This window comes from Ixodes scapularis, unplaced genomic scaffold (genome assembly GCF_016920785.2).
Source record: "Ixodes scapularis isolate PalLabHiFi unplaced genomic scaffold, ASM1692078v2 PGA_scaffold3__209_contigs__length_174095766, whole genome shotgun sequence".
NCBI classification, from domain to species: Eukaryota; Metazoa; Arthropoda; class Arachnida; order Ixodida; family Ixodidae; genus Ixodes; species Ixodes scapularis.
This window is the reverse complement of record NW_024609868.1, coordinates 121,741,693-121,769,125: the sequence shown is the minus strand read 5'-3', so window position 1 is coordinate 121,769,125 and position 27,433 is coordinate 121,741,693. Positions and strand designations below refer to the sequence as shown.

General features: G+C 45.9%; 1 protein-coding gene across 1 annotated transcript in view; it reads left to right on the top strand.

Moving 5' to 3' along the window:
- LOC8041072 (whirlin) overlaps positions 1-26,491 on the top strand; it is a 32,585-nt gene extending 6,094 nt beyond the window's left edge. The window contains exons 3-6 of the mRNA XM_042292866.1: positions 9,112-9,237; positions 16,018-16,212; positions 25,315-25,578; positions 26,483-26,491. Coding sequence (XP_042148800.1) covers positions 9,112-9,237; positions 16,018-16,212; positions 25,315-25,578; positions 26,483-26,491 — 594 coding nt within the window. The remainder of the gene's footprint in view (positions 1-9,111; positions 9,238-16,017; positions 16,213-25,314; positions 25,579-26,482) is intronic.
- The last annotated feature ends 942 nt before the right edge of the window (positions 26,492-27,433 follow it).

Here is a 27,433-nt window from a genome sequence, read left to right as displayed (position 1 = left end):
TAGCGGGAACGTGCGGCGCAGCCAACACTGCACTTCCGCCGATCTGCTTCCGCCGCTTCCACCGTCAGTGACGTCTATAGCATGCGCAGGTGTTTTCTTCGGTTTTTCGTTTCGAGGTACAGATCCCACAGGCGGCGCCACGCTCGCCGCCTCCGGCGGTTACTCTGCCCTCTGACTCAACCAACTATTGTGACTCCACCTACTCTACCTCGGAGGCGGTGTCCACGTGATCTGCGAGCGAACGCGGAGGCTCCGGTTGCGTCTTTGCCGTTGTGCTGGTTGTGCCGTCTTCATCTTTCGTTGTTTCGTGTTTTATTTGGGCAAGAGGCGCGTAGATTTGTTCCTGGTGTGCCTTCGTAATGGCTGGCAGAAAGCGCAAAGGCAGAGGCTCACGTCGTTGTGTCGCTGGCTGCCCGAACTACCAGCTAAACAGCCCAGGAGCCCTCTCTTCCACAGGTTTCCTGGCGACATTGAACGGCGGAAACTTTGGACGGACGTCCTTGTCGCCAACTGCCAGGATATTGATCTGTTCCGATCAGTTCTTGCCCGAATGTTACGAGCGAAATATGCGCGTGTTAGCTGACTGTGGCTTCTCGACGAAATACGCGAAGCTGAAGCCGGACGCCGTGCCGTCGATCTTCGCACGCGGCACAGCTTCCCCGACAGCAGACTGCTCAGCGGTGGCGCCATCATGTTCAGATCTCGACAGCCAGGAAATTGAGTGGCTAACGCGATTTTACGTCGGCAACATATGCAATCAAATATTACTCTAGCACATCGCTTTGGCATAGACAAGTGTTGAGCGATTGCTCATGCAACCAAAACACGTTTTCACTACGCGATCGCGGGCTTTTGAGATGTATCTTTTTCGCGGGGCAATGTTAACACGATGCACGATGCGTACGTTCACTGTCTCCTGACAGACTGGCAGTCGCTCATACGCAACAACGCAGTCGTTTCTATCGGAGAGTTGCATGGGTTCATATACACGGGGGCTATTAGAACTACGTAATCGGAATTTAGAACAACGAACGGTCGCACCACACAAGTTATTAGAACAACGAACAAAAGCCACACATGCTGACTACGTTGCAACAGTCCTTACTCAGACCCGTTCAGGTTAGAAATACAGCTCTCCCAGCGTGCAAGCGCGTGCAGCGTGCACGAGAACGTAGCGTTGACAAGCTTGTGATTGCACTGGCTTCCCCGCATAAAGTATGACGGCGGCTACAGGCCCAGCTTGCATCTACTACAATTGCGTACAAACTATACCTTGGCAAGAACTTACCTCGTTGTGTGTTACGGTTCACAACGGAAATGAAGCGGGAGCCGTCCTGTGCAGCCGATGCGATGCAGACGACGTGTGTGCAGCGCCTGTCCGTGCGGAAGGCCACGTGACCCTTTCTATCCCACGTGGTGTGTGCATGCTCTCGACGTCGACCGTAGACGCTGACGATAGTGTTGCCCATCCTTGCCGAAGTTTCGGTTTCGTTTTGCGATTTTGCTTCTTTCAAGATTACTCGGAAATTAATTTACTTTTCGGGGAAAAGAGTATGCAGGGTCGTTTATGAGTGCTTTGCAAGATAACATCATCCACTAACTCCAAATTTTCAAAATTGAGTGGAGTTGCCCTTTAAAGAAAATAACCACAATAAAGCGTTGACAAAAAAGCGCGTAAGTTACTATTTGTTTTAGGCTTTTGCTTCAGAACTGACTGCTGGAGACGCCAGCACTTGCAGCGCATGTAACAACATTCGCAGCGTGCTACTTGGATCTTGGCTTATTTAGTAAAAGGTCCAAAGAGCCATTTTACAAAGTGCTTCATGCATACGTGACGCTGCCATAACTGTAGTTCACAGAAGGCAAATGCCAGTGCACAAGTAGGCTCGCGTCATATCAGGCACTGCTCGTGCAGACAGGCAATGGGGTTGTCCCACTTAAAGAAAAACTGCAGTTCCCACGATGCATGCTGGCAGCGGTGGCGCAACGAAACTAGTAGATGGTGAGATCGATCTATCCACGGGTTTCTTCAGCTCGACTTATGGCGTCGGCTGAAAATGCAGTGAGGAAAGCCTCTGGTTGAAGTAGGAGGAAATCGAGCATTAACGAAGGTTCACGCTCGAAGAGGAGATATAAAGACGTGGAGCAAGTAGTGAGGTGGGATGAGTTGTATGTGAAAGTAATGTATGGAAGTGTAGCATCCCAATTTTCGTGATCTGACGACACGTGCATGGGCAGCATGTCAGTTAGATTCCTGTTCAGCCGTTCAGTGAGGCAATCCGTTTTTGGGTGGTAGGCGGTGGTAACGTAATGGCAAACTGAACAGCAGTTCGCTACATCAAACACCACGGGGGGCAAGCACCAAAGTCCGAAACCTTAAAAGTTTTTGAGAGGCTCCATGCTTTAATATCACAGTTTCCAAAAGAAACTCGCAAGGCGGTCCAACGGTTGTCAGGGCTGGACAAAGGGAATGCTACTAGAAAGTTAACCCTGAGTCGCTGAAACGGGCTGGTCGTAGGATGCAGTGGCTAGAAGAGTCCCAGTGGACGTATTTGTGTTATATTTATCTTCGACGTTGACAACTATCACATAAAAAAGTACCTCTTGACAGTTCGGTAATGTCTGGCGAATAGTAACGTTCTTTAAAATTCTGCTAAGTACGAACCAGACCCCGGCGACCTGATTATTGGGTGTCGTGTAGTTCGCGAAGAGCAGGTGCTTACAAAAGTTTAGAACTTACCACAAACCCCGGTAATCCATCTGGTTTTAAATTTTACCGGTATATCACGTCGTCGCGTATGCCAAAACTAGTTCAGAGGACGGTTGTCCAACGCCAGTCGCCGGGCGTTCGATAATACCCTGAAGGGCGGGTCACGGCGTTGTCCCAGGGTGAGATTGAGATCTGATATTAAAAGAACGGGTAGTGCAGTGTAGTAACAGTAATGATCGTCAGGGCTCATCGGGTAGCGAGATAAACACTCAGCGTCTTGGGGTATTTCTTCCTGATTTGCTTATGATGGTGAAGTCTTATTCTTGAAGGGCGTAACGACCAGCGTCCACGGCGACCGATAGGATATTTTAATGACAATAGCCGACAGAGGGCATGATAATCATTGATGATGGTGAAAGGATGTCGGAAAAGGTAGGGCCTCAATTTCGAAATGGATCATTTCCAGTTTAGGCGGTAACGCGTTACAAATAACAGCGTCACCGGTAACACTTTTTAGTAACGTGGTAACAGCACTCGTTCCGTTTTCGAAACAATAACAAACAACTTACGTCACTTATTTCGAGTAACGGGTAACGTAGTTACGCTACTCATTACTTAGTCCCAAGGCTTAGAAAAATGCGCTTCAATATTTTTTGTGTGTTTTTGGTGCCATATAAAGTCTTCTGCTCATCCCACATACATTCAATTTTTTGTTTCTTTTTTCAACACTTAACCTCTCCCACTTAAAAAAACAACCCTTACACCCTTCGTCTCACCTTCGGAAAACGCTGTCGCAGTCAATGGCAGGCAGGGTAGGTAGAAGTCATCCGAGGTCAACGCTTAATCTCCCGACGGAACAATGATCATGGTCCATTACAAAAGTAACGGAAAAGTAACGCGCGTTGCTTTTTATCGTTAATGGTGACGCGTTTCTTTTATTTTGGAGGTAACGTAGGTCGGTAATGTGTTTCCTTTATTTGCAAGACACGAGTTACGCCATTGGTTACTTTTTTCGCTAACGCCTAAAACACTGAACATTATAAAACAATGCATTACCTTTCGGAAATGGTGTAATTTGCTCAGCTGGAGAGAGAATTCGGCAAGCGTAAGCAGTCATTCTTTCTCCTTCATGCTGATGTTGTCCAAGTGATCTAATACCGTGACAAGTGGCGTTGGCTCAGATTTCAGTAGGTGAAGAGTGGTCAAATTGACGAGAATAGAACTCAAAGTCAAGGTAGTCTTCAGACATGAAAAGGAAGCTTGATGGTGACGGGGTTATTTCAAAACTTGATTTTCCTTCAGGGAGTAAATCAATTAAAGCTCAATGTGTGTTAAGTCCATAATTAAGTGACGGAAGTAACAGCAAAGTGCCAAAATCTTTTACCATATTTTGAGGATTGATAAAAAAATATTCGACCGCCTTAATTTTGTATGAGTCTTATAGAACACCACGTTTGTTGACAATGCGTCCGATAACTTTACTTTCTCAACAGCCGAACCGCTATTTTGAGCAATTTAGTTGTAACCTCGGTTGTCAGAAATCTTCGAAGACTTGAGTCACACGTTCGAGTTGTTTAAAAAATGGGTTCGAGAAAATGATTTAATTGTCCAGATAACCCAAGCCAGTAACCTACTTTAGATCCTTCACGAGGCGGTCCATCGTCCTTTCGCGCGTGGCGGCCGCATTGCAAAGCCCAAACGGCATAATTTTGAATTCAAAGAAGCCGTCAAGTATGACGACGGTAGTTTTACCACGATTGGCTTCGTTCATATCGATGTGCAAAGCAGCTAACGCGAAGGTCAATGCAAAAAACATATAATCAGGTCCGTGGAGGCAACCGAACGTGTCGTGTATCCGTGGCAGAGGATACACGTGGTTCTTTGTGATCTTGTTTAAACAGCGACACTCCACACAAAAGCGCCAAGACCCGCCCTTCATTTACAAAAATAACGGGAGCGGACCCGGAACTCGATGATGGTTGAGAAATATTTCTCGACAGCTTCTTGTCAACTTTTTGTTGAATTTAGGGGCGTTCGCTTGGTGGCACCCCGGTAGGGACGGTGGTGGACTGGTGTCTCTGTACAGGCGTCCATTCTGTGGGTGACCGCAGTTGCCTGGCCAATGATTTGCGAGATCAAATATGGTGCTGTACTTGCAAATCACATGCGAAATTCGCTGTGTCTTGTGTTCTTCCAAAGTTGCGTCAAACATACGTGTGATTTGAGGGATGGCATAACCCGGTAATTGTTGAGAAACATTGTCAGCTAATGCCTATACTTCGCGGTATGTCCACGTCCTCGAAAAGTGCGAACGGAATTGTGATATCACGGCAGTCTTCGGTTCATCCGCCTATATTACGGGAGTCTGGTAATATATTTTGATTAGGCCTACCTTTCTGTAAATGTTGGTGGAAGCCAGACAAGGCACTGCAGGAAATTCGCTAATGTGCAGCGAGGGGTTCCCATAAGGCAGTGAGCGTTCACGCGTCCGACACATGATAAATTCCGCATGACGCCCAGTCGTTTGGATCCTTCTTCGGGACATTTGAGTGTCAAGAAGGTATGTGCGGTGTGTGCACAGCGATGTGTAGACTGTTGGTGAGGCGCGTTGCGAAGGATGGTCGAGTGGGCCCGAGCCAAACTCTGCCTTGTCGGGAAGGCTTTTTTTTTTTTTTTCTTATTCAACAACAAGCTAACGGCGGCAAAAATGAGAAAAAGCTACTCTACACGAGCCTCGATTTGGCTCCTCCCCAGGGGTGTGTCCCGTGCAGCCGGGATGCACGGCGAAGCGTTCACGGCGGTGCGGTGCGCTGGTACGGCGGTATAGCGTCGTGTTGTCTGCAGCTGCCAGAACCATACACATGCGTTTAATGAAAATAAGTAAACAAAAACAGCTTCCTTACGGTTACGTTATGAGCTGCAGGTTTGAGGACCCAGCAACTGTAGCATCTGGTAAAGAATCGAGACGGGTGGCTATCTCCAAGTTCATGGGCTGCGAGCAGCTGTTGAATTTGTGCGCGTTTAGATGCCGTTGTCCCTTCAAGGAGAACGCCCTCTAAATAGCCGTGGGCGTCCTCAGGGGAAGGCTTCGACCAAATATCGGCAAGCTCATCAGCTATAGCTGGCGAGAGGAAGGCTATTACGGTACAGAAATGAGAGAGCTTGGTACTGATAAGCCGAAGGTAAAGCCCTGCAGGCCTTGTCTTGGGCGGAAAAAACTCGCGGGTTCAATTTGGTCAAAAGGATGGAAGCCACCGCTATTTGGTTCCGAATATTGAACGGAGGGTGTGGCCGCCACATGTAACTGCACTGTATTGGCACAGGTTCTGTATGCTGGCGCCGTGACTGCTGGCCAAGGGGGCTTCGTAATTTCGGAGCCCCGGATTTGGGGAGATGTGCGCTTTAAATAAAAGGTGTTCTGGCTCTATCTCTTAGTCTTACTCAGCGCGCAACCGACCACCGGCGCACAAAAAGGAACTCCTGTAGCTATCTCAACGACAAAAACAAAAAACAAAAAAAACGCATCTTTTTAAACTCCAAAGCGGACTTCTGCATGAAGCATATCCAAAAACACTATTTTCAATCAGCGACCAAGGATTGTTCAAAGTAGAACAATCTTTATTTCACCGTAAAGAGCGAAAAAAAACTGGAGAATGACAAGCATGGAGACTCGAGTTTGTTTCCTACCTTCCTCGCAAGTTCGAAAGTTAAAATGCCTATACTAAACCAGCTTTCTGTTATCCTGGCGTACATATTCGAATGAATAGTTTTCATGATCTATAATAAGGTCAAACTATTTTAAATTTCTTATTTTTGTAGTTTCCGTAGTAGGCGTCACCGAACATGACATAAGCAAACACTTCAAAAATCAAATATACCGTTCTTCGGCACTTAAAAAAAAATATATATTTCTTCAAATATAAAGTATTGTGCAAAATAATTTTTTGGTTGCATTTTTTAAGCATGTTGCAGAGTAATATATAAAAAGTTAGGCAAAAACAAATAATTACGTCCTAACTTGCTTCAAGGATCTTATTTGAACACAGCCATGCATACTTTTCTTACGTAATACAAAAACGTATTCTTTCTTCTGAAGTTTCCAACACTGTATGGTTATCTAAAAAGCCTTGGCATGGATCGCGATTACGCATTTTGAATTTGGGACTACAGAACAAGGAACGCTCAAAAGGACATCATTGCATTTCCTTCAACCAAAACATTTCCCCACTGGTTACGATGATCAATAAGCGTTTTTTGAAAAAGACTTGGGATCAATAAACATATTCTACAGAAGCCTTATTTTTTACACAAAACATTTTATAAACACATCGTACAATATGAAATTCTGGTCACAGTGACCATGTACCAAAGTCAACTAAAACTAAAACCACTTGTTTACGGTAGGCCGGCCACCTATCTTCACACTCCGGACGCTACGTTGCTTCGTAATGGTTTAAACTTTTAGATCCCTTCCGATTTCATGCTTTTTTGCACTTTCAAACTTTATAGCGAGTAAATATATCACATTTAGATTGGCTAGTGCATTTTGAGGTTCACAAACCTTTCCAACTAGGCTCCGGAAAATTGTTTTGAAGTTTTATTTATGAAGGTGCTATGAAACGAATGTCTCATTCAAAATATCAAAAGACAGTTGCTCGCTTTTGCTCGGTGCGGGAACGTTGCGCGCGTGGGTGTGTATAGATACTTGCTGAAGTGACAAAACCCTTCAGCCAAACTGTTCTAATTTGAATAGGGTAGGAAGAGCGCAAAAGCATAGCACCACTTGTAACGACCTCTATCAACTGTTTTCCAAAATATTTTTGTCAAGATGAGAGGAGGAGTTATGTTGCGCAAACACACCGAAATATTGTAATGAGCAGTAGTGTTGCATGCGGGGAATTTTCCTTTTTTTTTTTCAAGGAATTTCGAGTCCCATTTTAGGTACAAAGGTAAAATGGGATGCCTTACTAAATTGTGAGGTATTACGAGAATTTAACAGGGACTACGATAAAACTCCTAAACAAACATAATTCTGGAATAAATAATATCGTAAGACATCCCTGTCCATGTTGCGAAAGCCTTGAAAATGCACAGTGGCATGCTATGATTTTAATTTGACACCGAAATTTCGTCTCCCGTTTAGTTTCGGCATCCCTCGAGTTCGGTCTAAATGCTCGCTCTTTCAATAAAAAAGGTGCCTGTTGAAAAGGTTTCAAGTCTTAAGGGTTCTGAATGTGCACCCGCGCATCTCGAGTCCAGCTGTGCACATTTTATGTATTGTTCTAACTTTATCCTAGTCATCTTTTTTTTTTTGTCTCGTTACCTAAGTTAATGACTGCGTAACAAAAAACAACACGCACATTTTGCAAGCCACGCTACTATTTTTAATAGTTTTCTTACTTTTTGACATACACCGGTCTCATTAAGTGATCGGCGCATGCGTAACGCCGCCATAGCTTTAGTTCACAAGAGGCAAACGGCAGTGTCCGATAGGGCTCGAGCAATCTCGGGCCCTACACGCGCAGAGCTTTAGCGAGGTTGTTCCTCGTGTAGAAAGACTGTTCCCTCGAGGCATTCCGGTAGCGGTGGCGTAGTCAAACTGGCTGGTGAGATTGGTCTATTGACTTCTTTTCGAGTAATTAAAATTTACACAGGGTCGTTAAAAGCGTTGACTTATTTAAATTCTAACAAGCAATATGTCATGCATTGCGTGAATGTGCCATTGAATGTATGCATGCATGTCTCATAGAATGCGTGAACATACAAAAAGTACCCGGATATGTTCAGCGTAGCCACAAACATCAAACAAACCCAGTGGCGTCACCAGAGGGGGGGGGGGGGGGGGGGGTGAGGGGGGTGGACCGCCCCGGTTGCAGCTCTTATAGGGGTGCAGCTGGGCACCGAAAAAGGGGTGGGTTGGGAGGGGGGGGGGGGTGTCGCGTTGGGCCACGAAAGCAGGAGGGTGGGGAGGGTTGGGAGGGTCGCGGCGGGCCAAAGCCCGGAGTGCCGCTGACCCTAGTGACACCACTGGGCTCACTATCAAAATGCAGTGAAATCAAATAAATCCTTAGAAATAATGTAGGCAATAGCGCAAACGCTTTCGAAAACTATCTATAAAAAAAAGTGCTAAAAGTCGGAAATTCTTAGAGTCAGAGGAGTAAATTCTTGGGGCAGATTATTGCATCGCTAAGAGTCTGTCTCGTTTTTGTTTTCCTGCAGTGGAAAAAATAAGCTCTTCTACCTCGGCGTTTTTTGTCAACTCACGTTTGGGGTGGCTAGGGGCCATCAAGCTGTTTTTACAGCTTTTTTTCCTCGTCACCTTTCTACTTTTTGTTGGAAAAATGAGGGAATTAGTATTATTATTATAACCACCCTTATTATCTTTCTTTATCCACTCACAGCTAAGCCTGAATGTTGAGAAAGGAGGCCAGTTGGGGTTGACCATCCGCGGAGGCCTCGAATACGGGCTCGGAGTTTTCGTCACGGCTGTGGACCCCGAATCGGCTGCCGATTTGGCGGGCCTCCAGGTAAGAAATGTGATCTAATGAAGATGCCTCATTTTCTGGCCTATAATTACAGTCCTGCTTTGTGGAAGGGTACATTTGTGGCAGCTTGTTAGGCTACGTGTTTTAGTTTAAATGCCCCCATACACCAGAAAATTAACAAATAAATAGGTTAAGAAATGAAAGCCGTGTAACGCCGGATTAGAGCGCAGCTCTTAAGGAGGAGGATGGAAGCGTACTGAAGGATAGGTGACTCCTTGAGGTCACGTGACCTCAGGGGGGGGGGGGTCGTGTGGCGTCAGGGGGGTACGTGACCTCGGAGGGACTTCCTTCGATGTCATGTGACGCCCCTCCCCCGGGGAGGGGGGTCACGTGGCCTCAGGGGGGTCACGTGACCTCAAGGGGTCACGTGACCTCAGGGAATCATGTGACCTCGGGGGGGGGGGGGGGGGGGGGGGTCACGTGACCTCGCGGTTACGCCGACGCCAACGGCGACGCCTCTCAAGCCGGAAACGGTCCCCTAAGAGCTGCGCTCTGAAAAGAAACAAACAAACGTTATGAGTGTCTTTGCTACAACTTACTAGAAAATATCAATATGTTGGAGGTATGTACCCTAGCTGTTGTCGAAATTGTCTCGTACCTTTTTGTGACTCTGCTTCTCCGATAGAAGCACGAAACATTACTTTTTTGACATGAAGGCACCAATATAGCGTAATCCAAAGTTTGCAGAACGGCATAGCTAACTTCCCGGCACGCTACGGAACAAGATATATTGATAGTTTCGTGTTCAGCATCTTCTATTTGGAAAATGCCCAATCACATCACGTAAACAAGCCTCCTAAGATTTAGTGCTGGTAGTACGTGCAGATAGATATATTTTTTTCGTTGTTGTAACATTATTTATTACAAATACAAACAAATGCGTGGGCGTCGTTATTTTGGGACCGTGGTTCGTTTCCCCTGTCTTTCTATTTTTATCACAATAATATCATCAGGTGGTAAAACTGTAAAAATGTCAGATTAAAAATTCCTACTTTGTTTGAAACACCGAAGATTGGAATTTACTATCAGAAGGTTGTGTTCAAACTACTAAATCATGGTTGTTCGCAGGTGGACATCATTCGCTTTTTCACATCCTCCAGTGCGCGCTGACGTTTATTCGCCAGTGCAGGCACGGTTCCTTTTTGAGTGTCGTGAATGAATGTCTGATTACGTGTTGCGAAGGGGCACGTCACAACACATACCACAGCAGTTGAGCGCTACTCTTGTCATGTGCAACAAACCAGAAAATGTGTACGTTTCAATGCGCAGGGAGTTCGAAAACTTGCAAAGGTGCTTAAAGATTGGCATCGTTCATCCTCAACCCCCATTTGAATATTTATATTTATGTTCTTAAAAAGTGTCCATCCTGGAATACATTTATTTGCATAATATGGTACCGAAGTCGTTATACCGTTACTTCACAGCCCCACAACCATCTGGATTTTTCTCGTGCCTTTATAAGGTCATTCATTACCCCTAGTCCTCTCGGTCACTGAACGCTGCAATACCTTTTGAGGAATTCTTAGCAAAAAGCAATAATGGCTATAGGCAAAAATATTCCAGAAGCGGTAATGAAAAAAAAGTTAACAGTTTTTTATTCTGCTAGATTGTTAAAAAAAATCTAGAGCAGTACATTTCTGCCACTGTAGATCCTGCAAATAGACGTCCAAGGCGACCAATGAGACACGTTCCCTTGGCATGCGTAATAACATTTATTAAATTTTGTGAACAAGGTACTCTAACCCATGGAATAAACCCATTGAATGATGCCTATAATCTTGAGTTAACAAAAGCCTATAATCTCGAATAAGGACTGTAATCTTGAGCTTTTAAAAATTTCTTGTTTATGTTATTTTTTTGTGTTTATATTTTAGAAACTAATTTCTGCTAAACTATTACAAAAAATGAAAGACATTTACAACTTCCTGTAACGCCGATTTAGAGCGCAGCTCTTGAGCAGAAGGAAGGAAGGGTGCTGAGGGGACAGTATGCCCCTCCTCCTGATCTGTACCTTCTCTTCTTTCCCTCCTTCTTCCTTCACGCGCGAAACGCGCGTCGTCACGCGGCGTTTCGACGCGGTGCCGAAATGTCATGCGACGTTCCGGTAGACGTCACGGCGAAGTTTCGGCACGTGACTTCCACTGAAACGTCACCGTGCCGAAACGTCCCGAACAGTTTCGAAACGTACCGAAACGTGTCGAAACGTGCCGAAACGTCACTCGTGACGTTTCAGCGCGGTGCATTATGGGACGTTACTCATAATGCAACGCGCGGTTACACCGATGGCGACGGCGACGCGTCGACGCGACTCAAGACGGAAACGGGGGCCTAACCGCTCATTCACACTGGAAGCGGATCCGCGTACGCAAAGTGGTTGCGAACGCGGTTGTATAAAGATCCAGTACAATTCCACCGAGTGCGCGTTCGCAACCGCTTTGCGAACGCGGATCCGCTTCCAGTGTGAATGAGCGGTAAGAGCTGCGCTCGAAAACCACGCGAGTACAAAGCGCATCGCTAAGCACACACGTTTAAGACACCAGGTTAGCGGTCGTAGCTTCCTTTCCCGTTTATGTTTACAAAACGCCGTGGTCTACATTAAACTAGAGCTACTAAATAAGCCACGCTTAGAGTATGGACACTTCACTTCCCGACTGGCTTGTGAGCGACGCCATTTTTTTTTTTTTTTTGCCTAGAGCAGAGAGGGCGCATGTGGCGATAGTTACGACTAAAAATTGCGACTTCCTGCATTGCTAAGATGGACATTAAACAAAAATGTCAAGGAATTGACGTAAAGGAAGGAAGGAACGTATCCTAGCAGCACACGCACCGTGGCTCTGCCCTTTTTGACACCTCTGCGTCATCGTGAAATTGACGCCTGTCACCCGTTTGAGCGACGTCCAGTGCCAAGTCCCGGCGAGCGGAGTCCCCGAGGCGACCATACACCTGGAAACCGGGGTAGGGTTTACCAGAAAGCGGGGAGCAGTTTCTGCGTTTAGTGGGGCGACGGTAACAAATGGAGTGACGGTAACAAGAAATGGAACTGCAACAAGGAGTGCACCAATCTCCAACGGAAACTGAGGACCAAAGAAGCGTGGCAGTTCTTGCGACACGTCCTGGACGCCAGCGAAAGGAAACGTATCACCAGCCAGACTCTACAGAAAATCGTTCGCCACTTCTCCGTCACCAACCAGATCCTCCTCGAACAGCTCAAACAGCAGTACATTGACTCGTCCCCGGACGAGGAGAACCACGACCACGAGGGCAAGCCAGACCGCTACCTGGACGTCCCCTTCAGCTTCGAAGAAGTCTAGAACGCACTCCAAGACCTGGGCCGCAACACGGCACCCGGCCAGGGCTGCGTCCAAAGAATGGTGCTCCGAAAACTAGACGCGGGTTCGGTTCATAACCTCCTGAAACAGATCAACCAGGCATGGAAAGAGGGCGAGCTCCCCAAGGAATGAAAACACAGGGAAATTATCCTCATCCTCAAACATTGGAAGGAACCCTGCCTTGCAAGTTGCAAGCCTGCCTCCTATCTCGCTCACGTCCTGCGTAGGAAAGCTGATGGATCGGGTCGTCCTCAAATGGATGCAGTCGCACCTCGAGGAGACGGGCTCGTTTTCGCACACTATGTTTGATTTTTGAGATCATCTGTCAACACAGGACGTGATGCTGCAGCTAAAGGAAGACATCATCGGCCCCATCTCCAAGACGACGACTCAAGCGGTTCTCGCCCTAGACGTCAAAGGCGCTTTTGATAACGTGGGCCACCAGCTAATCCTCCGACACATTACAGTCACAAGTTGCTGCTCCAGAATGTGGAACTACTTGCGGGCTTCCTACCGAACAGGACAGGGGACCTCGGCACGGACCCCATCAACATTCCCAATAAGGGCACGCCGCAGAGGTAGGTACTCTCGCCAACCCTGTTCAATCTGGCAATGAGCTGGCTGCCCCCCTCCCCCCTTCCCTTCAACCCTGGAGCGCATCCCGCACGCTATACACTCTCTGCACGTAGCCCATCTCACAGGCTAGACCGTGTCCCGGTCTGACGGAGAGAAGCATGACGCGCTTCAGGCGGTGGACCACGATGTTCAACGGTACCTACGCCCAGGCCACCTATGGATCTCGGCAGCCAAATCGAAATTGATCCTGGTCTGCAGGACCCCAAAGTCCCGCCCCACAAGCCCGAGCTCAGGGACGCGATGCAAGTCTCTGGGCTCGGCTCGCAAATTCCCTTGGTACCGCGTGCCAGAATCTTGGGCCTTTACCTCCAGGAGGACGGAAAGTCAACCCACACTCTCAGACTCATCCAGAACCAAGTCATTCAGATCCTATGCATCATGCCCCGAGTCGCCAGCCGGTGGCACAGCCTCATTGAAGGCGACACGATCATACTGGTTAACGCCCTGGTGCTGTCGCGCATCATCTAAGCCACACCCTATTTGAATCTTACCAAGGGAGACGAGAACAAGCTGAATGTTCTCATACGCAAAGCGTACAAGACGGCCTTCGGCCTCCATGGGCCAGCGACTCAAGCTCGGCGTCCGCAACACTTTTAGGGAGCTGGTGGACAGCCACCTCGCTACTATCGAGACCGACTCGGCCAAGCCATTGCGGGCAGAGAGGTCGTCGAGTCGCTGAATATTTTCTTTCAATGAGAGAGAAAGGACACCACGGTACCCACCCCTACAAACATCTGGAGCGAAATTGAGCTCTACATGATTCCCCGCTACATGGACGCGACACCCCCCCCCCCCCCCCCCCCCCCCCGCAGAGCGCTGCAAGGCTCGGGCCAGATTCTACCATGAAGGAGTACAACAAACGGTCTGACGTCTTGTACACAAACGTGGCCACATAGGCCTACCAACGAAACGCAGCGGCAATATGCGTCGTGGACGAAACTGGGAGCGCCCGAGTCACTTCGTCGCTGCGTACCTCGAATATTACTACAGCAGAGAAACTCGCCATCGCCATGGCCATTGGGCTTGGCGAAGATGAGATAACCATCGCGAGCGACTCGAAAACAGCACTGCGTCGCTTTCAAGCAGGTCGTGTTTCGCCGAAGACACTAAAGGCCCTCACCCAGAAAGGCCGTAAGAGCTTCACTACAGTGGATCTCATATGGATCCCAGGACACGACGAGGTGAAAGGTAATTGGTGTGCTGACACCGAAGACCGAGCATGTACCCTCCGGGACGCTCCCGCTGCCGCGTCGCGACTACGGCTAGATTCATACTTCATTCCGCTGACAGATGCATACTTAGAAATCAGGGCCAACCCCGTGGCCAAAGGCGCGAATACCACCCGACACACAAAAAGTTCAACAGAGAGGAAGCGGTCGCCTGCCGCCATCTCCAGACAGGCGCGTTCCGCAACTTAGCGCTCTTGCACAAATTCTTCCACTTAAACTACAAAGTCGAATGTTCACACTGCGGGCAATGTGCATCCTTATCACACACAGCGTGGCTATGCGCAGCACTCCTCAACATCCCCTAATCCCACCCTGCTCCCACTCCCGAGAAATGGGAAGCCGAACTGCTCAGCTCGTCGGCTGCCGACCAACTAAAGTTGATGTAACCTGCGAAGCTGACGGCTGACAGCGTTGTGGCCCTGAACTACGGGAACCACCCAGAGAATGATATATGGGCACAATAATGTTTATTCCTCCTCCTCCTCTTCCGGTAACTCGCGCCAACGTTGTCTCGCCCAGCGTCGCACAACCGCCGCAACACACTCTTTGGAAGGCAATGTTTGCAAAAGATCTCCCCCGGCAACTCGAGTGCATCGCGGTGCGGCCGGTAAAATCTGCCCGGCGAAAACAAAAATACGCCGAATAGACTTAAGACTGCTGACGTGCAGGAATTCAAAATCATTCCTACACGCGGCGCATCCCAACAAGCAGCGAGACACATCTTCCTTTCGAGCACGGCGCTCCGGCTGTGTAATCACGCTCCCCACTTTGCAGGCGCGGCGCCCCCGCTGGCGTCACAGCTTCCGTGACGAAGCATCTGCGTTGTTGGGCTTTTCTTTATGTTTTATTTCTGAGGCGCATCTGCTTTGACCTTGAGCGGCGCGTGCTTGATGCCGTATTTTTATGGCCATCTTTTGGGCAAAACGCTGACGCCGCCTTTTTGCGTAGTGGGACATATAAGGCTTTCGACCTAATAACTCACTTAGTTGAAAAGCGGCATAATAGCTTATCGACGACGCGGTTAGGAAAACATGACTAACGAAAGCCTACCTTGAAGCTGGTACCTTTTGAAACGTTGTAAGTACTAAACGAAACGTCACGATTATGTCACGTCCTGTAAGGGTGAAGTTTCTGGTTTAGCCGACTCCACCCGCATTTTGTGGGTGAATTACGTAACTTTTGCACCCAACCAACCTTTAAAAGTCCCTTCCGTGACTTTTTAAAAGGAACATGCACGATGTCCAACATAGACATGCTGAACTACACATATGGTGTCAGGAAGCGCAACCGATAGTGTTTTCTGGTCGTGGTCGAGTAAACCTATTCTAAAAAGCGGAAACGCGTTTCCAGCAATTTCAGACAACGCTTCAGATAACTGGCAACAATGATTTCAAGCAATGAGATAATTGAAGTGTCGTTATTTTTAAGCGTATTCCTTGTCCGGCGGCTGAACTGCGAGGGTGTGCTAGATGTCATTTTAAGACATCCTTGCTTTCTGTTGTTTTACCATTCCTTCAGCGATGATTCCTTGAAATTCTGAGGAACCATTCTTCTCGTGTCTCCATCAGGTGGGCGACCAGATTCTCTCGGTGAACGAGCAAGAGCTGAGTGTCGCAACTCACGACGACGCCGCCGAGATTCTGAGGCAGTCTCCACACATGGTGCTGGAAGTGCGTCGTCTGGGCAAGTTGCCCTGCGACGCGAGCGAGTCTCCGCCGCGGGACTATAGCAACGACCCCGACGGCTCTGACCCTGGAATCCCGGTGAGGACGCACTGCGAATTTTTGTTGGATTTATATTCACCATTCTAGCGCGTATTACGCAGGCGGAAAATGCCGAGTCACCGGACTGTGGACACGTGCGCGTCGTGTGCTATTTCTCAGAAGAGAGCTACTGAGCTTTTCCAGAACGGTTCTACAGCCCAGGAGACAAAGATGGCAACGCGGAGAAGGTGACTGTTGGAATGGCGGGTCTATTCTGTCTGATAGACTCCGTCTAACCTTCCGGCCAATACAGTATCGAGGCAAAGTTACGTGGCCTTTGGCGTGGGCGCGGCGACGCGTGGTACACGAGGTCATGCGTGACCTGTCTTACCTCAGGATTGGAAAGATGGCTCAGTTAACCGTCCGCTGCGATTTGTTTGTGAATGAAACGGAGTGAAGCAAGGGCCTGGTGCAGAGTGGTGACAGTAACATTTAAAAAACCGAATACATTTACGATACCAAGGTTTCTGAGCACGTTGGAAGAAGAGAATTGTCGGAACATGGTTGGCAAGGCAAGAAAGGGGGGCCAAATTCTACTCGGGCTTCGCACACTACCAACAGGGGCGTTTTTGACTTAAAGGGACACTGACAGGGTATTTAAGCTCGCCGAGGTTTTTAGTTGTACGTGACATATGAGAGCCCAACTACCCAGAACAGAATTTGCGGCTCAATATTCGGTTTCTTTCCGCCCGAAAACCGGCGATCGAAAACCCCCTGGCCGGTTCGAGTCGCACCACTCACTCACTCACTCACCACTCACTCTCTCCTCTCCACTTCTCCGTGCGGTACTGGGGTTTCGGTTTCAGTTTCGAACAGTTGCGTTTTTTTGGCTTTATTTGAAAAATACGTGACTCTGTAGCAAAATATTAATTGAGTAGTAATCCGACACCATAAAAAATCGCCTGGCAACAAATGAAAAAAAAAAAAAAAACATTTGGGGGGTGTCCGTGTCCTTAGGGGCTCCGCTAGCTTCACTTAATCATGGTACGTGTAACTCAAGGATCGCCCGCTTCCAATGTCACCTGGTTCATAGACGCCATGTTGTGGCAGATTTTGTCTGGTTTTATATGGGGGTATATAGCGTGTTTCCCTTTTCTTCTAGTTTAGAAGGACTTGAATACACTCGAATACTTTATGAAATTAATAAAATAGTATATTTCAATACTCTTCTTTATGTTTCTATAGGGGACGTATCTTTAAAAGCCAAAACCAGTTATTTTGCCATTTCGGTATGCCTGGCAACACCGATGCAGCGCCATCCGTCACATAGCCGTCACGTAAACAATTCTCGGTAGCGAAGCATTGAACCGATCTTTGGGTCAGCTATAGGCAATCTTGTGCTCATATTTGCGTTTGTATTTTAACGGAGCTTCCTCGTGTGGGATTTTCCGTGGTATCAATACCGTCACGGCTTCAAATGCGCGAGTGTGCTAGTGAGATATCGCGGAACTGCGTTCGGGAAGTGGTGTTTGGAGCTAATTTCAGTTCACGAGTTGGATATTTGAGTTGGATATTCAGTTCACGAGTTGGGTATCAAAAAAATAATCTTTCCCTTTTCGACAAAACATCCCTCTACCTTTCTTATCTCTCAAAGTCTCGTTTTGAAGCTAGGAATCTCTTTTTTTATTGGTAAGAGTGGTACACGGGACGAATGATTTTGAGAGCTTTCCTCCCTGAATTTATTGCACGGTTCCCGTGTAAATGATTGAACCACGGGTATTCGCCGTGGCACATCTTGGGTTTGTAGACAGGTTTATGTGCGCACAACGCTGCTTCAGTTCATCGGGACTGCAAAAAAAGTACTGGACACGAGCATTTTGTGCGTCATTTGACCAGCGTAGTGTTCTTCTGCGTTACTTGCAAGGTATCGCCCCAAACTGTTGCCGCAAAAAAATTGTAATTTTATTCGAGAAGTTGATTTATTATTGCATCGAAGATGACAGACATTCAAACTTGGTACCGAAAAAGGCCGGGCACCACAACGTCCGCCAATTCCTTTACTTTTTCGCTGCTTTTCACGGATCTTGGTTCTATGCGGCTGTCACCGCTGACTAGATAATAAACAACGATTATTTAGCGCCGCCCTTATCTTTTGAACCCGCACTCAGACTTACAGTACGCGGACGTCATGCCGAACTGCGCACTCTCACGGCGTTTCGCCGAGATGGGAGCGAACCTTCGACACACTTGCTCCGTGGCGAGGCGGCGCCGTGCAGGCACCTTCCTCTTCCACCGTGGTTCTGAGTTCGCAGAGTTGGAATTTCGGCCAAAACCTGGAAGGCTTTTCTAGCAGTTTGTTCCCATCGAAAATTCGGCATGATCGGATAAATTTAATTTTGTTTAATTTTATATATCTGGAAAATTGGATGATTTTTATTGTTCAATGGGTAATTTGTTTTATGAAAAAAAAAACATTCATATACAAAGACACCAGTCATACAAAAATTATTTTAATTATCAACGGAAATACAAGTATTTATCAGAATGACCTCTATTGTCAGAAAACATTGTTCTCTTATTTCTGCGAAACCAGTGGCTAGCATCACACAATTACTTAGACAGGCTTCTGTGGCCGCCAACTAGTGCCGAGCATTGACACGTTCTCTTCAATGAACGTTCACGACAAATTTCTTATTGGTCAATCATCAGAGGTGACAGAAGTGCCTACGGCTAAGGATCCTGTAGCATACACTGACCTGGTGCCCTAACTAGATTCCGCAGAGAGTAACGTGAAGGGTCATCTTTATTGTTACCCTTGAGATAAGGGTCTGCTGATAAATTAGAATTCCTCTAAACTTCAAATTGCGGGGAGTGTTTTTTTTTTTTCAATTCTTGAAAATTGTGTTAATGTAGCAAAGTTTGAGATTCAGTTTACGTTTTTGATTTAGTTGATCATGCAACGTTGGTCGAACGCGATCACGAAGGCACAAAGGATTGAATGTACGCTCCGTCCTTGGCGCTACATCTCAGTTCTAGATCATCCTAATCCAGAAAGAAATTCTCCGCTACGAATATCAGAAAGAACATAGATTGCGTCAGCAATGGCTCCAACCATCTTAAGTTTGCTCTGGAGGATAATGGCCTGCTTTCGCGGCAATGTGTTTCTCCGTCCCCGTTGTTTTATACAGGCCACAGTCACCATCGGGCTCGTTGCGGTATCTAGCTTTTCTTGGTCGAGATGTCCTTGCTTGATACTTCGTCACGCGAAGCACGAGCAGGGTGAAGGTTTGGACACACTTTAAAAACACTAAGTTCTCCTTCATATTGATTTGTATGGGTTCCTTCACGCGACGGATGAATACATTCGTTTCTCTTCCGACAAAAGCCGTATGAAGTACATTTTAAATGAACTATGCTGTGAAGTTGTGCCGGTCGAGGTTTTTTAAATAAAACAAAGGCGGATTATGTAATCCTATGAATTGAGGGCTTCTGTGGTCTTGTGAGAATTTCCCCTAAATGGCAAAAGGGCGAGCTATATAAAGGGCGTTTCAGCTAACTCGTGCGAATACCTATACAAAGCTCTACGCTATGCGTTTCGAACTAAATTATGTATTGTACAGTCCCATTGGGCAAGTCAAGGTATTTCTTCCTATGAGCCGAACTGACCAATTCACAGAAATTAATTAGCAAAGGATTTTCGTATTAATTGGTGCGCAATTCTTTCAACGCAAAAGTTGTAGAGCACTTTGAAGAACATCCAAATGTGTTGTTTTTACAAAGGTAGCCTTTCTGTGTCTGATTTTTTGGCATTAAAGAAAACACTAAAATTTTGCGCGAGATTTAAAACAAATTTTACGTGACTACGAGCTACCGAACTGCGATGCTAGAGTTTTTTGTCACGTGATTTTTTTTAATCTCGCGAATTTTTTTTTTAACCTTGAAAATATTGCGCATGCGATGGCTACTGCTAATTTTGACCACCGAAACAATATATAGACTTGCCAGTAGGACAGTGAACAAAGCTGTGTTAGTGCAAGTCGCGTAGCGTTAACCAGCTTTCTTTAAGTGTTCTCACACGTTAGCTGAAACACCTTGTATCTTTGATCACGTTCTGTCCAAAGAATAGTCAAAGAATATAAAATAATTTTGACTTTTTAAGAACGAGGCCTTCGGGCAGGCTGTGCTCGAGGGCAAAGGTGCTGTGTTCCTCCCTGAACCTGACGTCCCTTAAGAGCGTCAGTAGTGATCTTGCCAAACAGTATTTATCCTTGTTCTTTACTGCATAGACTCATAAGGATACAGTTCACTCCAGACGCATGATTTTATAATTTGTGTCTTGGCAAAAACCTCTGGGTCGTTATCTGCAAACACGTTTGTCTAAGCTCATCCTCCCCAAGTCTTTCAGAGTTCAGAAGTTTTTTGAATTGATCTCCCGCTTCGAATCACTTTATTTTCTTTGCACTCAGCACCCAATTATGTCTTTCGACATTTAATATATCTTTTACAAAATAGAACCAAAAGTCATCTTGAATTTTGTACTAGTGCGATGCATAAACACAGAATTTGCGACTTTCAAATTTCTTCGGTTCTTCGGCTGAGGGCTTCATCGTCCTGATAAGTATTTGTTTGCAGTCCATTTTAGTAGAATAGGAGGAAAAAATTTACAGACAAAAGAGGTGAGAGTGTATATGCTCTTGCCTTGCACCTGCCGTTAGTTAAATCTTCGTTCTTTTTGTTGACCGGGCTATCAAACATCGGTTGAACAAGCCTTTTTAGGATTGCCTAGTGTTTAGGTATGTCGGCGATTACTTGGTCATTTATCCAGAAGCTGTGCCCACCGCAAGCATCCTAGAAGTTTTCAAAGACTGTGCAGCAGGACTAACTTAATTTTACGCAGAAAAATCCTCCCAAAAAAGAATTACAATTCCTAGATTTACGCTTACATCCTCATTCGCTAGGTCTTTGTTGGGCCTTCCAGCAGAGATCGGAGAAACCAGTTCTCACTTTCACCAGTGCTCATTCCAAGTCAGTTAAGCATGGCATGGTGAGGTCGCGTTTAAGTCCTAGTTCTCTAAGTCGTGTCCGCATTTCTTAGAAAGTAGCCTCAAGTCGCAGCAGCAGAGGTTGATAAAAGCAGGTTTTTGTGCGGACCTACATAGTTCCACTCTTCAGAGATTCATTCTCAGGCGACAACTTCCGCAAGCTGTTGCCAAAATGAAAGGTAGTTTCGCTGTGATTCCCTACATGCACAATTACGCGCACCGTTTAAGATATTTCGCCTCTAAATTTGACGTGAGTGTGGTTTTTTCCTGTCATAAGCTCCATAAGCAGATGTGTAAAAAGGTTAATGAGAGCGACATGCCCAGAGGATGCTACGGTAAACATGCTAAAATATTTGTAGAGTTCGAATAAAGAGAGATTTATTCAATTCCACCAAGCTGCGGCAGTCAGTACAAGAATTTGTGGTTGGCCAAGTTTGTTCATCTTAGATTCGAAAAGCACCAAAAGAACGAGGACAACAGAAACTATTGTGCGAAACGATGCGCTACTGTCAACTGAATGTTTATTTTAAAAAAGTTGAAAAAAAGTTGTAAAATTTTTAAGTAAAGAGAGAAAGTGAATCCGAAGGCATCCTGAAGGCGATTTTGCCGCAGATTCATATATTGTCCCACAATCTTTAAAAAAAATATTGCCGGTCTTTTCGGAGTACCTGTTGTGTTCACAGTACCATTAAAGTTATCTAGATTATGCCCAATGGTGAATAATAAAGGACAAAATGGGGAAGCATGCTCAAAAAAAGCATGTAAACAAATATGTAGATTGAGAAACATCGGTGGTTTACGAAATACTGACAACGTGCTGGAGAGCGTATATAGGGCAGACGAGGAAATACGTAAATAAGAGGGCCAGGGAACATAAAATTTTTGTAAGAAATTCGAGAAACTGGGCCATTCATTGTGACAAGTGTTCATGTCGATGAAACGCAGATTTTGGGAAGGTATAAAACAAAACAGAAAAATAAATCTTTGAAACTTTTAAAATCAGGGCGAAAAGCGATGAAGTATGCCTCAGCACATCATCAATCCTTTTATCAGATACAAAATTTGAATTCATCTCGCGAGAAGTTTGATTGTGAGCGAATCGTTTCCTTGGGAGTGTATATAGGTGCGTCTTTCCAGAATAAAGTTCAATTGGCAGTAGCGCATTGTTTCGTCAAATTCTTTCTGTTGTCCTTGTTTTTTGCCGCTTTTCGAATGTATGCATTCAGTACATCGGACAAACTGGAGGATGTTTTAACCACCGACTCAGAGAACACAACTTGGAAGCATCGAAGGCTTCAAATGTCTCTTTTCACCCAATCGTCGTTCTCAGCCGTACGGGCGATGACTGTACTCCTTAGTTCTCTTATACTATAATGCTAGGGGAGGGGAGGGGGGTGTACAATAACAGATTTGGGAGATTAATCATTGAATCATGAGTCATGGGCACTGTAAACAACAATATTTCTGCACCTTTTTTATCACTGACAAAGACAGAGGTCGAATTCGTAAAACCAGTGATGACTAAACTAGTGATTCATCGTCGTGTCGCCGGTGCTTTTAAACTTTAAAATGTTTAGTAAATTTCCCTTCGTTCACCAATTTTCTACTTTCCCCTTCGAGAAAGTTGAAACCTTTAGGGGGCGACTTGATATTTCTTGTCTTTTTTATGTTGATGCTAAATGAAAAAAAAATTATATTTTTGTTTCCTCCTTTATGTTTTTTATCATTTCATGTATTCGTATCGTAATCATTACTGTTAAACGGTTAATTCAGAGGCAATAGAAGCCCGTGGCTTTTAAATGATCCCGCATTTTATGCAGGGGGTAGCAGCTACTCGCCTCGGAGAATGACACCATGCACTAGTCCAACGACACGTAGTCATTTATTGACCATTATCACCAATGCCGCGATTCCAAGAACCCCCTCGCATATGCTGCGACGGCCTTTTATCAGCAGTGGAGCGCCTCTAGGGTGGTCAATAGCACTTGCCCCCCCCCCCCCCCCCCCCCCGTGGTGCAGATGACTATGGACGATATGGCATGCGGGTCACCTGGTTAAAACCTTTACATCCCAAGATTTCCCAAAGGGTGAAGCAATGCACTCGTGTTCGAGAGTGGTCCGTTACAAGAAACACGAATGTAGCTTGTCATTACCGCACAACTATAACCTAAGAAAGAGTGGTGGCCCAGGTAGAATCTTCAATACGTTCGTCAAACGCTGCGTGGCATGGATTACGAAACATCCCTTCATTATTTTTGGAACTCAACTGGCAGCTTCTAAATACTCCGGAGATTAGATGTTTTCCATTTTTTCAACCCCTACACGATTCACGTGTCTCTTAAAGATCAGTTAACCGTCGTTGCATTTTATTTATTTGTGTTATATTCGTTGACGACCTAAGAAACGTGAGGTGTGACGAAACATACGCACCTTATTAGCGCTCCACAGCCAATGAATATTCGGCATCAGGCGATAAGAACACAGAAGGACGATTCACGCAGTAAGAGGCGTAAAGGCCCGTTCACACTCTTGCAACCGAGTACGACCGAGAGAGACCGACCGGTTTTTAAGCCTCTTGCGATCTCTTAGGACCAGCTCCGCTGTATCGCATCTGGTTCCAAGAAGTCGCAAAAGGCTTAAAAACCGGTCTGGTCTCTCTCGGACTTACTCGGCCGCAAGAGTGTGAACGGCGCTTAAAGGTATAGCCCACACACGCGTTCTTTCTTAAGATGCCAATGACTGTTATTGATTCGAACAAATCGTTTCTAAACAAATAATTGCATACGTCAAGGAGCTGAAAAAAACGGGGTTAGAACTGGACACTCAACCATTACTGTAACCACTGACAGCTGAAGAAATGCACAGCGTCCCTCGAAAAAAGTACACATTTTTTTCACCGTAAAAACAAAATACTTACTGCCGAACGCTCATTTTCCGCCCAAATAAAGCGCTGGCAATCCCAACCAGATTGCAAAGTTTTAGAAATAACCGCTAGCTCTATAAAACTGTTTTAAGTGATTTTGCAAAACATTTGACGAAAAAACGCGGCCCGTTTTTTTCTGTTTTCGGCAACTGGCGCAATTAAGCTCTATGTATGCGAGAGCTCCGTCGGGGGGTCATTTTTAAATTTTTTCAATCTATATTTCCCGGGCGATATGAGAACGACAAGGCGTCTCGTTTTAATGCCTGGACTCCAGCACGCGGTCGTTGCCTTCCGTGGTGCTTTGGCTACGTGTACGCACTCCAGTCTCACCAGACTCTGAAGCGTAATCGAAGGTAGGCAACTCGAGCTGAAGATGGCACAACTGAAGGACCTCTCTGCCGTGTTGATTTTTGCAATGACTAATCTCAACGTGCTTATTACGTATATCCTTAGGCCACTGCCACAAAAAAAAAGCGCGTTCCATTTTCTGTTTTTCCATTGTATCTTTAAGCTAAGGTTCGCGGTAGTTTACCCGCTAAAACGACGACCAAAGCTATTGAAATTGATGTTATAAGAACGTAAGAACAATCTTCGACGTTGAATTTAACTTTTTGGGGTTAGCAGGTTTTCGCCGCATGCCCCCATTTTACATGTACTGTTACTCTAGTGTTTAAGCATTAAAAATTGGGTTTGGGCTAGTTCGTCTATTACTGAATAAAAGGTTAAAAAGCGTGAACAAACGGGGACAATAAAGAAACACGGACGACAGGACAGGCGCTTCACAATAAAGAAACGCGGACGACAGGACAGTGTTTAAGGCTTGTTACCATATTTTTTGTTGTGATAATTGTTTATCGTTTCATTGGAACTTTTCTTCCGCTGTCCTGAACGGGGCTATATAATTAGTGCATGTAAATAAAAATAAAAAAACATTTACCCGTGAATATAGTGTGACACATTGCCCACATTACAAGTCGTGTGTGCCTGTTTAGCTTTCGTCATGGACTACTTATTTATCAAGCACTGTCCTATGACAATAAAGAAAGTAATTTTGCGTAAATGTTCTTACGCAAGAATCGTCTGCACAAAGTATCATCATTGCCAATACTTTGATGTCATTGTACGTTACCATTTAACCACTTTGTACCTCCGAAAATGATTACAACTCTGGCGCTTTTTTTTTTTACCTGTTCGCAGTCGGACAATTCAAGTCCTACGCATGAACCACACTCGTCGGCGGAGTCAGTAAATGCCCTCCCGAAGCACATGTCGGATGGGCAAGTGGAGGCTCTGCCCGGCCCAAGCTTTCACACAGACGGTTCTCGGGATGGAAGCGAAGGCAACATCTCTCCATCTGTTCGGCGTCACGACAGCATCGGTGAGTCAGCCTCCGAGCCGGAGACTAACGCCGAGAGCAGGCCCCAGAATGCCGCCAGTGAATCCTCCACGGATGCGGACACAGTGAGTCTTCAAACCCTCGCATTCCTTTTACACGCCTTAGTCACGTTCCGGCACAGAGTTACCATTCTTTCTGCTCATCACATTGCACCTCGGTTGTGTTTATTTGCCCTCATCGGTGAGGAAACTAACAGCGGCGTGCGCGACCGAATTCGTCGGTGTGGTCGCAATTCGCAATAGGCCGAACAGGCACTGTGACGTCCTTCTCCGCATAATTTTTTCCTTCGGTCGACGGGAACGAGCACAATGTCAGAGCTTCAACCGTGACGCTGTTGGTTTAAGAATACGATCACTCTAAGCTCCATCGTTATTTTTACTCATACCATCAAACTAGTGCTTCGCAACTGATGATCGGTAGTCAGAGATTAGGTTACAACTCATGAAGTTACGGCGAGGAAAGACTCGGGTCGTGACGCCACGGACGGAATCCATCAGAGGACGCCACCGAAACTCCTCGGTGCCAATTCAGTCATCCACAATATAAAAAACGCTAATGCCGCAATTACATTGGCTACAAAATCTTGTTTTTCTTAACTGTTGCCCGATTCCATAAAAGGCTGAATTTTCGGTGCCGAAAAGTAAACACGCCCTACGGTAATTATGTGCAAATACTGAGAACGTACTCTTACGCACATGTGCATCGTGAGAAATGGATCACGCATACCTTCGAAACACAATATTATAGTCCCTGATAGATTGGGAAACGAAGATCGTGGCATGTCATGTCACAGTTTCTTGCTCTGTTTATTTTTCCAAGTTCTTAGCGGATAATGCCGCAAGATCAGTGGCTGCGAGGCGATCAAAAGATTCTCAGTACCCTCCACGAACGGCATTTCTTAATGGGCTTGTTACTATGGAAATTCAGACAGAATTCAACCCTTTACCCAAAATAACACATTTACTTTAGGTTGTGTAATCATCCGGCTAGCCTACCGTGTATTCCACGAATGTTTAGTGTGCCGGTAAATGGCCTAAAACAAACTAGGCTCCAAAGATGACCCGTGGGATCGCCACCGTAATATCTGCGCTGCTGCCAAACTCTAATCATTTAATCACTGGACAGTCGCAGGACACTATTTTAACGTTAACAACCGCGACCGCGCCGTGAGCTCTTGTACTAAATGACCAATCAAAGTATGTAGATAAATTTAGCACTTTTAAGTGAATGGGAATTAAAGATTGAAAGCCGCCGAAATGCAATAATTAGCTCAACCGGGTTTTGAACCTGAGTCTCCTCAGTACACGTGGCAGGACATAGAAGAGAAACGCATTACCTATAATATTCTGGCTGCGGCGTATGTTCAGTCGGTGAAGGATTGATTGAAAACAAGTCCTTGCTGAACGCTAACACAGCTGTCGTGCCAGTATCTGCCCCGCGCTCAATCGATATTATGTTTTAAAAATGAAGTGCACAGGTCTCTGTAAGTTAACATTAAGCCATGTACAGAAAATAAAACAAGCTGAACAAAGCTTCTTTATGTGTTCGATCTTCTCGCGAATACATGGCCGGTAAGGTGCACTACCCACAGTGAGGAGAATATAAGTCAAAAAGCACCTCTGTCCTTTTTGTTCCTGCTGTTTCGTTCGCTCTCGTTCGACGATCGATACTATGAATAGTCTACTTTGAGGAAAGTGTTCATTAGTATTAAGAAATTGAAAGCCCAACCCAAAAAGGAGACAACAACGGTGTGCGGAAAGGGTTGTGGTTGGACAGCCGAAAGCACTGGGCTAAATATAAAAAAAAAATGAATGAAGTTGCATTTTTATGCGAAGAACTTAGAGATAAAGCAGAAATTGTGTTGTGTTACTTTCCATTGCACACATATTTTGCATATTTCTGGAGTTGAGATATATCAGT